Source organism: Toxotes jaculatrix, chromosome 9, assembly GCF_017976425.1.
Source record: "Toxotes jaculatrix isolate fToxJac2 chromosome 9, fToxJac2.pri, whole genome shotgun sequence".
NCBI lineage: Eukaryota > Metazoa > Chordata > Actinopteri > Toxotidae > Toxotes > Toxotes jaculatrix.
The window spans coordinates 18,017,442-18,030,609 of NC_054402.1; the positions used below are offsets into that span (position 1 = coordinate 18,017,442).

A 13,168-nucleotide genomic window follows, 5' to 3' on the forward strand; every position below is an offset into this window, starting at 1 on the left:
GCAAGATTGTTGTCTAAGAAAAGAGGGCTAGTGTTTACAAAAAGTCAAAAATATTCATGGCTGTTGGGCTACTAACATGTCAGCTTTATTGAGTTCAGTAGTAAGAAACCCCCAAGTTTAATTGCAGTTTCATGCCATGTCATTTACACTCCTTTACAGAAAACTGTGGGACGTTAACATGTTCTACACACACATTTCATTTATAGTTGTGGCAACCTTAAGACTACCGGTGCAGCCTTGTGGAAGGTTGCTGGTTCAAACACTCAGACTTCAAGTGAGCAATGCCGCAGAGACCAAAGCAAAGCACTGCTTTTTCAAGATCTTAAAGTTGCTCTAAAGCTGCTCTAATCAATATTTCCATATGAACGATATATCAAGTGGCCATGTTTAATGTGAAGAGAGTCGCTCATAGTGATGAACCCACAGAAAATTATCACCTGACAGTGCAGTTTCCCTCAGCTCTAAAGACCATTTTTGCAGCTTGCAGCCAAGTCATTGCTTTGGCTCTCCAGCCGCTCTCATCAGTGTTGCTTTCAGCCGCAGCAGCAGGCAAATGTTCTCAGCAAAAAAATGATGAAATACTTTACCTGCCCAGCACCAAACTTCAGACGTAGGTAGCAAATAGCTGGTGGAGTACAGCCAGATATTTCCCTCCGGGTTTGGTAGAGACCAAAACTGAGCTAAAAGAAGAGTGAATGTTGGACATTGATCTGGTGGCCAGAAACATGACTTACTGTTTACCTTCAAGTGCGCTATCTCGACTTAAAAGGTTATAATCCAATATATCAGTGGGTTACAGTGATACAGTCCTCTTGGGTCCCTTTACATCTGTGTGTGTTCTAGTATGTAAATAGTTAGCTTCAGATCTTAAAATTCATAAATTTGTGGAATTAATTGTGGAATAAATTGAATAAATTTTGGTCAGGATAACTTTAGAAACTTTGTACTCACCCTGTAGAGAATGTCTAACACCAGAAGTTCACTGGGTGTAAAAAAAAAAAAAGGCCTAAAAAGGGTAAATATTGAAAGTTATTATCCTAGTATCCATTATGCAGTTACTTCTGTCAGCTGTATAAACCCTAGAAGACAATTGAATAATTTAGACCCTCTACAGTGATGGTAGTGAGTACAATCTTACAGCGTGCTAACTTACAAATATGCCAACCAAAACTGTAAAACAGTAAGGCCCAGAAAAAAAGCAGCATACATCTGTTCACGACACAGAAATGGTTTAAATGAAACAGCTTCTCCCTTTCTTCCCTTCTCCCTGAAGATATCCTGTCAGTAAAAAAAAATCATAGTCAATTATAGATGCATATAATGCATTATTGAACAGTGTCATTTATTTCACCTTTATGGTTGAGCTCATGAAAAATTATGCCAATTACCGATTTTCTCTCGGGCAATGTAGTAAGTGGTTGGGCCCTGAGGCCGTTTGTTGGGGCATGACATGGTGCTCTTTGTGAGGTCTGAGGGGGTGATGTACCTGCGTCACCGGACCATTTGTGGTCTGGCTCCTGAGCTTAGTCAATTAAGAAAACGAGTAGCGCAGTGATACGCACCCGTCCACCAGAGTCCATTTCTTTTTTTTAATTAAATCAATCTCACTATCACTCAGCCAGTCTAAATTGAGTTGCTCTCACATACTTTTCATATGTGAAATAGACGAATATCAAAACAGCCATGACATAAATCCTAATCCAATTTCTCAGATGCTTGCACAGAATAGAGGCTTTCCAAGCAACCACACACTTCTTTGATCTACTTCTCTCCAGCCATTTGCTATTGTAGCTCTGTAACGTTCAAAGTATCAATTAACTAAGTACCCAAATTGTATTTTCTGAAAACTTTGATGTGTGCCAGTTGTGTCTGCCACTGCATTTTTCAAATGAAGAAAATATTATTTAGTTTTTTAAATTTGGACAAATTATTTTTGAGTCTTTGTCTTCTCTTACCCAAATCCCTCCAAACTGAGTGTACAGTGTCTTCAAAGTAAAAATCAGACGATATTTTGCTGACGTACTACAATACTAATCCATAAGCCAAATTTTCAAGGAGTTTTTTAGTATCATCGCAACCACATTTCATATTTCACACAAAGAAAATGTCTGCTGGATGTAACATCAATAAAGGCTGTGTGTTTTAAAAATATAGACATGAGTGATTTCAAAGTGTCTTCCCCTTGTCACTAACCTTGAGCACCGTCCATGAACAGGTGGGGTTTTAGTCCCCCCAACTCCCCTCCCTCCCACCCCTATGGCTCCAGTCTGTATTATCAACAGAGCACTGAGAAGATTGATACTCCCTGTGCCAGCTGGAAAAAAAGAGAATGAATCAGAATTTAATATGACTTTGATGTATTATTTTCATCTTGGCCGGTGCCACAGACCCACTGAGAACCCAGCACACTATCCCACCGCATTTTAAAAGATTCAAATTGCCTAAAACTTTTTGATGTAAGGGACTCTACAGGAGTGTATACAAGAGTTCCTTTGCTGGGAGCATACAGTATTTACTGCACTCAAAATGTATATTTAAATCATACAATTAAAGAATTAATATTTCATATTTATTTCAAATGCGAAATGTGAAATTCATCCAATCTGCCTTGTATAGTTGCACCTGGAGATATCTGGACATAGTTGACAATGGTAAAGAATTTAAAAAAATACTGAGGAGAGAATGTTATATCTTGAATCAGTTTTTTCATTGAATATGATTTTAAGCAACATCAGAATTATCTGCAGATGTAATTTGACCCCAAATTATCCACTAAAATGTTTATCAGCGATTTATTCACATCAACTTTTATGACATATTGAAACTTCTACTTGAAGGATTTTGGAGAGCAGCAGTGTCCGACAGAAAGACATATAGAAAGAGACAGACAGATGGATAGATAGATTAAATTTGATTTCTCAGTGTGCATTGCTGCCTATCTCATTTTCCATGTGTAAGGATGGGAAAACATGCATAGAAATGCATCCACACTTACTAATAAGCATTGCAAGCTGTTCACAGTTTTATATCTAGTGACTGAGCCCCTAACGTATGCAAAGAAATATGTGCAGAAACAGAGATGCATTGTTAGTCATCACCCCGTGCAACTCAGAGATGGAAGTAACAAACAGTTCTGTATGGCAGTGAGTTGGAAATGTGCATTGTTAGCATTTACAAATGAAATCAGCATACATACAGAGACAGAGGGCACAGGCAGGTATAAACAAATAGACGGATTCAGTCATCAGACTGTCCTGCTATATTTGCCTCTTGCAGGCTGCCCCACGGGCCACATCACTGCTGACATGGAAGATGGTTGTGTTCCAGTACCAAGTTCTGTTTTCTAAAATATCATCCTACATTGTATTATCTGTGCTTTTCCACATATGTATTGGCTCTACAGATGTAAATATGTAATGAATGCCAGTCTCGCAGTGTTTAAATTACCCATGTCTGATATTACAATATTGTGACAACATAAAAACATTTTGCAGTGTTCCAGTGTGCACCATTTACACAAATACAGCTTGAAAGCATCTATTATAATTCATTAATTATAATACAAAATAACTGCAAACATAATGCTAAACTTTTTTGTATAATAGCCAGCTAGCAGCTCCTTTCAGCTCTGTTTAGCTAGCTGGCAAAACAGCTGCAGGTTTGTTTGCTTATCCCTAGCAGACACTGCGACGCCTGAGATGTTAAATAAAATTTATACATCTTCTTGTTTTCTAATTCAAATTGAGGAGTGAGATGCAGAGAAATCTCTGATAATCTTTAAAAAAAAAACAATGTGAATAAATTCTGTTACATCTTTCACAACATATTAATGCATGTGGCCAGACATCAGTTATTGGATTCGTCCCCCCCTCTGCTTTCCTGTTTCATGTGGATGAAAACTGTGCACAGTCAGTCCACATTATCTGAATAGATTTACCAATGCATATGCCAGCTTCTGCGACACAGAGAGTGCAGAATTGTTTGCATTTCAGAAAGGTTGCAAATGGCCAGCTCGCCGATATGTCAACAAATTCTTGTAGGAAAAAAAATGCTGCCGTATTGATCTTTGGTGTGCTAATAATTTTGAATGAGTATTCCTAATTTGTAACAACAAACGTGGATGTGCGGGTGTACACGAGCAGGTCACTGGAGTGTCTCATTGCTGGTTGAGAGCTGCTGGAGCAGAGAAAAGCATGGAATCGTCTGCAATTTGAAACCTTGTTAGGAATTTATGAAGTGCTAAAATGTTTTCTCCCCAGGGAGGGTCCAAGCCAGCTGCCAGTGCCACTGTAAGCCATTTAGTGCAGAGCCTCTGGGCTCGTCACCAGGCTGAGATGGCAAGCGATATATACACACACACACACACAAATACTGTATATACAATTATTTTTTTGTCTGAGATACAAAAATCCAAACAGAGCCTGAGATTGCAAACAAACATCTGCTGGCTTCTTCACTCAGAAATCAAACAGCTGTAGATTACTTTGAAGCTAATTGGTCCAACACTGACATTTATTACCCTGCTCTCCTCCTCCAGAGAATGCTCCCCCACGAACTGCATTTAACATCATTCTCTTTACTGTGATGTTGGCTTAAATTTAAGCTTGAATATGATCAAGGCAGCTGACCTCATTTCATAATTGATAGTTTATGTTAATTTAATGTTCCCGAAGTCCCAGGGATAGGAATACAGTGATGAATCCAAAACGACTGATCATGTTACATAAATAGAAACGCTTACAGTGAATGACTTTTGAGGAATGCTGATTTATGCTTTCTAATTTTTGCCATTTGAAATAAACATTTCTATCGTCAAATACCAAACAGAAAAGTAACAATTTTTATCATCTCAGTGTCTCTGGTCCAGATTTAACTTAAGGTGGTTGCTTTGAAACTTCACGGGTAAAAAAGGAGTTAAAAAGTGATCAATCTTCAATGAAATGCCAGAAAGCAAATTCATAACCACAAAAACCCCAAAACAATTCAACTGCCTATTAAAAATTATGCAAATATATGGTTGTAAAAACAAACATCTCTTGTTATCTCTCTTGCAGTTTTCAGTGAGGACCTACATTCCAGCTTATACTTTGTCAATGCATCTCTGCAAGAGGTAGTATTTGCCAGCACCACAGGGACCTCAGTGCCCTGTCCTGCTGGGGGTGCTCCGCCTGCCTCGCTGCGCTGGTATCTGGCTACCGGCGAGGAGATCTACGATGTCCCGGGCATCCGCCACGTCCACCCCAATGGAACCCTCCAGATCTTCAACTTCCTGCCATCCAGCTTCAGCAAGCTGATCCACGACAACACATACTACTGCACTGCCGAGAACCCTTCTGGCAAGATTAGGAGTCAGGATGTCCACATCAAAGCTGGTGAGTCCACAGAGGAGGAGTACATGTGGTAAGAGCATGTGGTGTTGAGAGCGAGAGAAAAATGTGTATTAGCTACACCAGTAGAAGTCTCTGGCTGTCTTCTTCACCATAGCAATGGTCAGCAACATTCGTGGGTATTGTAATATTTACTGTGGACAAAACAAAACACAAAACAAAATTTCTCATAAACAAAGCTGAAGTAATTACAAGTGATGGTCAGAATATAAAACGTGATCAAAGCATTATACAAGAGAGTCTCACATTTCTGTGTTCAGTAACACTGAAGATACAGTTTAAACAGTTTAAAGAAAAATCTGAAATGGTAACACAGAATGGGGGAAACACTTCTATACCAGCAACTCCTGCCACATCTCTATAGTAGTATTATGATACCAGAGTCAACTCCCTATGTCCCTGGCTAAAGTCTTGATCCACGGGTCCAAATCTGGACACCCACTCTCTCCCCAAAAACGTAATAAGCACAGCTGATTTCTTATGAATGAGACCTATCGTGTGTTTATGCTTTTTCATGTTCAATAGTTTCACGGGAACCCTACACAGTCAGAGTGGCTGACCAGAAGGCTATGAGAGGCAGTGTAGCCGTCTTCAAGTGCATTATCCCTGCTTCTGTTGAGGCCTACGTCACTGTTGTATCATGGGAGAAGGACACCGTTTCACTCAGCTCAGGTAAGATGAGTAAAACTCTAGTACTCTGCATATGCCATCACTGGGAACTTCAGTACAGAGCTTTTAGCGCTAAAAAACAAAAACAAAAAAAAAAAAAATTAAAAACCTATTAAAAATCAAAACTAATGTGTAATATGTCAAGGTAAAATGCTGCAATAACCCACCACATTTGTGAGTTTGTACAAGGAATTTCAGTTATTAAAGAGCACACAGTAAAGTCTTTCTGTGGCAACTCTGGCAATGATAAATGTGTGAGATTAAGTGTTTGACAGAGAGAGAGAGAGAGAGAGGTGTGTTGCCTTTTTTTGGCTGTTTGTCTCAGCACCCCCAACCCTCCCAACCCTCCCTGCTCTACTCTGTTCTGCTCTGTGCTCTTTGGACACTATGTTCTGTTTCACTGTGAGTCATCTTCTTACCTGTTTACTGTCGTAGTCTGCCATTACTGGGTCTCTGCAGCTCTGTACAGCTCTGTCCTCTCACTAGCCAGAGGATGTTGATAACTGTCACGTTGAATCACCATGCTTCTCTCTCCTATAAGCACTCCACCTCAGCCAACTCCATTTTGAGTCCAGCAAGGGGTAAAGTGGAACAGTTTACATAGCATCATTGACCTAGTTACCCTCCTTGTCTGAATCCAGTGGTGCAGCATGATAACGCAAGACACCAGAACGTTCTGCGGGTTGGATTTTTACTCAAGTTAAATGGGATACTTATCTCTGTGATTGCTCCATGTGCTGCCCGCTTGCTGATTTCGCTTCATACTGGGGCGTTCAGGGACCTGTAAGTGAGCACTTGATGTCATTTGACTGAGGGCAGAATCTGGGACGGTGTTTTGGTGGCATTTTAAATGTGTCTGCTCAAGCATGAAGATGTGTCTTCTGATCCATGCCAGCGACTTATTTACTTGAGGTTACTCAAGTTACTCGCTGCGAGCTGCCGGTTGAAGACGTCGCCTAATGTCACGGAGAGCAGGCAAATATGCAGCATGCAGATATGATTACATTCTGTAAATGAAATGAATCATGTAGACAAGACTCAGAGATGATGTTTATCTCAACTGTGGTTGAAAAAAAATTGTCCATTATGAGGATAAAAGGCTTTAATATATCTCCTTTACATCTTCATCCTAAAGGTTGGTCAACTTGGTCAAAATTTAAGCGACACAGTAAAATACAAAGATGTGATGTGTGTGCAAAAAAAAAAGAAAAAACCCCAAAAAACAGCTTTTCATGTATGGAGAATGAGTTTTAAATGAATGTGTGCCATTCCTTTATACTGGAAAAACCAGTTATTGCCAGTCATTTCTTAAATCAGCTCTTATTGTGCTGTCTACAATGACGTCTTTCCTTTTTCTCCAGCAGGTCTGACAGCCTATAGAATATGCAGTGAAGTTTTGATGGATTATATTGTATGCTCTGTGTTCTTTTGAGTTCTTTCGCAAGCGTTCAAAAGAACAACGATATTGGATTGTCCGTGTTTACTCCAATAAGTATTGCAGCAGGCGAGTGCTGTCAAAAGCATGAGCACACGGTCAAAATCACTGCTGCTCCGTGATAAATATTTGATGGTAGATTCTGATGCATGAGCGGATTCACTTCGCGCTGTTATGGAGAGGGTATGTTTACTCTAGGAGTGAGGGTTAGAAGGATGTGTGTGTATGTGCAAGTGTGTTTGTGCACGTGTTTGTGCATGAGCGGAAAGCAAGAGAGACCGTAAGGATACCAACAGGGCTTGACAATGGCAACTGGGTGCAGTTTGACACAGCCTGCTTCTCCAGCCCCTTTTCTGTTCTTTTTTTTTTTCAATTTTTCATGAAAGAAAACTTGGTCTCAGCGGACACAAAATAAAGCTATCCCACAGCCGCACTGAATTATTAATCTCAGGTTTTTGTTGGGAACGGTAACATCAAGCGCACTTCCCTGCCCTTGCATTGTGCATCAGAATGTGAGGAAGAATGGTTGAGGCTGTTCTAAGATGTTTCCCTTACTTGAGAAACAAAACGGCCAGGATGATGAGTTTTGGTGGAAAATTTCACCTGATGATGTCATTCGATTGTTTACCTAATACTAGTTAACATCCACAGTTTAGATCCCCTGAAAGGTCTAAACCTTTGACCACTGACTGATTACGCTCTGACTGTATTTGCTTTTTTAATATTGCCTGGTGTAAATGTGGTGCTTTTTAAGATCAGTAACTCGCATGTAGAGAGGAAACCGGCTTTAAATCATGACTGCAAAATCTTTGAAAATCTAGTGATTCGCATTAGGGTCAAAAATAGATGCATAATTACAGACTAGGGCCTGTCTTAATTAATCAGCTGTGATTGAAAAGTTAATTACAATATGAATTACCTCTCAGAATGAGGACTGCTTAGTAGTCATTTGAAGCAGCCTGTTTTCAATGTGAATGAGCACAACGCAAGCTCACTGGGTCCTAATGTTGCCACTAACATACCATTAACCCGTCATGAATTTTAAAATGGATCTCGCAGCACGAGCTTTCAAATGCCCGGCTCAGATCGCCTCCTCGCTGCTTTTGATAAACAATTGACAGAGCTAATAGAGAGATGAAAGAGGCAAAAAAAAAAAGAAAGAAAGAAAGAAAGTAGAGTGGGGAGGGGAGGAGGAGCTGAGCTGTGTCCTGTAGTGTTGCTGCCAGGATTTTATATGATGGGCCTTTATCTAATGGGTGCATGTATGTGTTGTCACATGCATGTACGTGTTTATGTCTATGTAGTTGTGTGTGTTTTTTTTACGTGCTCCTGTGCACTTGCATGTCAAGTGGCCATGCTTTTGAAAAGGGATGGAGCTGGGGTGGTGTGTGTGTTTTTGTGTTTTTCCATCTACCTACCTTTTGTTTCTCATCATTCATGATATGAGGGAGCGTAATGAGCTGGACGGCCTTGGTTGCAGACAAGAGCTTGAGCAAAGCCAGCGCTCAGATATTGAATGAGCTGCAAACAACATGTTGTCACTGAGACCTTGTACTCTCCTTTAAGATGCATGCAGTTGAATGCTCAGCAATTAGAGCATGAATTCAGTGTCTGCTCGCACTAACATTTCAGCTGTTTGAGTCCTTGTAATACGACATTAGTTGTAATTTATAAGCTGTGGATATAGAAGCAATGTTAGCGAAGAGTCAAAGCAATCTGTAGCAAGTGATACACACTGTGCCTTGCTCAGAGCTTTTTTTTTAATGCATGTGTCAACATTTGCATCCATTTAAATCTTGTTCTAACCAAATCATTTGAAATGGATTCTGGGACAGTAACACAGATTGCTTTTTGTGACAGAAGCGAAAACTGAATGTGATCCTGTTCATCATCTAAACTCTGAAGACAAGTTTCATGTTACTAGTCAAACTTAGATTAAGTTTAGGTTAATGTAGGGTGAGGCTTTAGTCACAATTCAATTTTCTCAAAATTCAGCATCATCGTCGTTTAAAACACTTTTTAACATTTTTTTTAAAGTTTTATGTTCCTGTCAAATTCCTGACTGTTTGTAGACATAACACCTTTATGTAAGTCATTCATTGTTGGAAAATCTGCTTGTCTCACTTCTCTGGAACTGTAGTGACTGTTAAACTATTTTGGCAATTAATTGCTATTTTTAGGCAAAGATGGGGAAAAAATCATCTAAATGTGAATATTCTTTGTCTTCTGTGATATCAAACTGATTATCTTTGAGTTTTGAGATGCTGGTCAGACGTCGTCAGGGCGCTGGGAACTTGTGATGGGGGATTTCGCAATTTGTTGCCATTCGTTGCAAAAAACTACTACACTAACACCTTCATCCAGTGGGAAGCCTGTCACAACTGCCGATAAGGAAGTGCAGGCCAGACAGGCAGACTGTATAATGCCCCGGGAGAGGACAGGGAAAAGAGGGGAAAGGTGAGGAGAGGTGAGGTACAATGGGGAGAAAAAAGGAGAGAAGAAAAGAGGAATGGATGTAGAGAGGTCTCCTCTGTCTTGGAGAGATAGGGTTTCCTCCTTGGAACAAACATGCAGGCCTTTCATCTTTTCAGGCTGGAGATTAGACTAGAGATGGAGGATGAGAAGCTTTATTCTGTCTTAAGACAGGCCAGTGGAGAGGGATGACTCCATGAGCCATTCCTGCTTCTTGGATGTGTCTCCATATTCCTTTCTCTTAACTGTATGTAACCACGTATTTCTTTTTTTCTTTTTTTAAATATTGATATAAAATAATTGTTATATAATTTTACTGCACTGAATGGCTTCATGGTAATTTGGGATTTTTATATTGAGACTTTTGCATCCATACATTGATTTGTCAGGTATTCAATTTACTGATGGATCCACAGAAAATGAAAAAGAAAATAAATTTTGATAATCCAATAATCATATTTGTAAACTGCCAATGTTCAGCAAAAAGGCTGAACATTGCCTGGTTCCAGCTTCTTAAATGTGAGGATTTGAAACTTTTCTTTGTCATACATGATAGTAAACTTATAATCTTATCATTTTCTGACTTTTTATAGTCAAAACGATTAATCCTTTTATCTAGAAAATAATCTGCAGATTAATTGATAGTGAAAATAATTGTTAGCTGCAGCCCTAATTCCCTCTAGCCAAAAAATAGAAAAAATAGACAATACAATTTTTTCAGTTGTTTTAAATCATAAAATATATACATTTAATGTTTTGTATTCACAGTACAGAGGATTATCTGTTTTGTAATATATATTTTTAACAGTGGTATCAGATGCTGACATTGTTTATGTTCGACTTATGTCAGACGCAGTGCAGAGCCTTAGTGCCTCCTCTTGCTTATTCAACTTTTTAATCCCTCCTTTAACTTTGTCTTATTTTGTTTTCTTTCACATATCCCCCTCTTCTCTTGTCTTCTCTTCTCTTCTCTTTTCTTCTCTTTTCTTCTCTTCTCTTCTCTTCTCTATCCTCCTCCGCTGGCCTTGACAATCAGCCTCCCCTCCTCTCTTCTCATCTCATTGCATAACCTGCTTGGCACAGCGCCCCAGTCAATTTCCTCCTGTGTAGAAAATGCTGTTTTTTTTATTTATTTTATTTGCTTTATGCAAATAAGTCCATCCAATACTCACGGCATCAGTAAAACAATCTCCAGTTACATTTTTCAGTCACATTCATGTCGGCTGCCTCCCAACTGTGGGTTTAGCATTTAAGCGATGAAAGTGCCTCAGCGCTCGTGCATTCTGCTCACTCCTCTCTCATGGGTTCTTGTGAGCGCTTATAGAGGCTAATTAAACAGTTTGCTTGCTAATAGAATCACAGTCTTAACCAGCCACCAGCTCAGTCGCTGGAATGTTAAGGATGTCTTCAAAAAGGGGGGCTACTGTAGGTGTTTGGTTTACAGGATCAATGCTCAGCAGGAATTTATCATGCCAGTGATGTGCCACCACTTCCATTTTTCACTGAGATTGACAGTGAAGGCACTGAGAGGCAGGCGGAGACGAGGCTGTAAATTCAACACACCCAAAGTCAGGCCAACCTTGAGGAGAGGGCACGGTGGGAGAAATGAGCTTGGGACTAAAGAAGATGCAAAGAAATGTAGAGGAGGAGAGGGCAGATTAGAGGAGAGGAAGTGAGAAGAGAGTTGGGGAAGGAAGAGAATAAGAAGGAGGGGATTTGAAAGGTAGAGAGGAGGAGAGTGGGCGAGGCTTTTTCTTTGGTAAACAAGGGGACTGCATCACATTAGACACATGATCTCTTCCCTCTTTCTTCTTCCTCTTTTCTTTCCATCCGCACTTTCTTTCCTCCATCCTCATTCACTCTTCCTTCACTCTATCTTCATCGCTCTCCAGATTTCTGTCTGTCTTTCTCACACAAACATGGTTTGTTGATCTTGTTGTTACGGTGCTGGAAAATGGGTCACGGCTCAAGCAGGGGAGCATGATCCCTGCATGTAACCGCACAGCATTTCAAAGGCTCTAGATATTAGGATGTAAGCTTGCTTGAACATGCGTGCAAGTATATATATATATATATATATATATATATATATATATATATATATATATATATATATATATATATATATATATACACACATGTATATATGCGCCTGAGTTTGTGTTTGTGGGTGCATGGATGTGTTTTTTTTTTGTGTGTTTGCATGCTACTCCACCCATCCTGCAGTGAAATCCTATAAAAACAACACAGCCTATCATTTTGCTCCCCCCTCCTCCCACACAGATCAGCAGTTAGTGAAATGCTGACCCTTGTCTTTCACTGCACCCCTTTTCCCAGTCCACTCACACACAGCTGCCTGAAAGCTAAAGGGAGATGGGGTGCTTATTGTTTGCACAGTGTGTGTATGTGTGTCTGTAAAGTCGCTGTTACTGTGTTTTTATTTTCGTTTAAATGTACAGTCATCGTCTACACGTGTGAGTGACAACGTGCAATGTGCGATGCTGTCAAGAAGGAAATGTTTGGGGTTGGGGGTGTGGGGGTGTGTGTGGGGGGCGCTATCCTGAAAGAAATAAAAAGAAAAAGGGGAAAGAAGAAAAATCAATAGCTGTGTGCATTAATCACGCTGCTGCCACAGAGAATTATGGGAACATGAGCTGAAGGATGCATTTTGTGCATTTGCAAATATGAATGCTGTTCGAAGGGGAGTTTGGGGAATTGGAAGACGACGAGACAAGACCCTTTTAGAAAGGAGTGAGGTTTGAGCAGAGATAGTTGGGGAGGGGGCGTTTTCTTTTTGTATTGTGTGTCTCACTGTTGCCTTTTGTGGAAGACTTAACCCACCGTAGTAGTAAAGCTTGCTTTAGGACAGCATTTGTTCTCTCTTTCAGTGTTATTTTGAAAGCTTTGATGCTACGGATTTTTAAACAGCTGTGATTACATTTTTATTTTAAAGCTTTTATGATATGTTGCATTTTGGGGACGGTATGGCTCACATTTTTAGTCTTTTTACATCTTGTCTTACATCTTCCCTCAGCTCTGAGGATTGCCATTTTTGAAAGAAGAAAAACCTAGAGCTCCTCTGACTTTCTGTTTGAGCTGTTGCTGTTTGAAGTCTCCATCTTAGCTGTGGTGAAGGCTTGAGGACGTGATACATATTTGATAAGGATCGATAGAAGGGTTACTGAGACAGAGATGGAGGGAAATC

The 13,168-nt window shown here is 39.9% G+C and overlaps 1 protein-coding gene across 2 annotated transcripts in view; it reads left to right on the top strand.

Annotated features, from left to right (window-relative positions):
* The window catches only part of dscamb (Down syndrome cell adhesion molecule b), a 111,188-nt gene that overhangs the window by 12,471 nt on the left and 85,549 nt on the right, over positions 1 to 13,168 (top strand). For both annotated transcript variants that reach the window (XM_041046825.1, XM_041046826.1), the window contains exons 2-3: positions 5,055 to 5,372; positions 5,913 to 6,059. In XM_041046825.1, the coding sequence (XP_040902759.1) occupies positions 5,055 to 5,372; positions 5,913 to 6,059 (465 nt within the window). The remainder of the gene's footprint in view (positions 1 to 5,054; positions 5,373 to 5,912; positions 6,060 to 13,168) is intronic.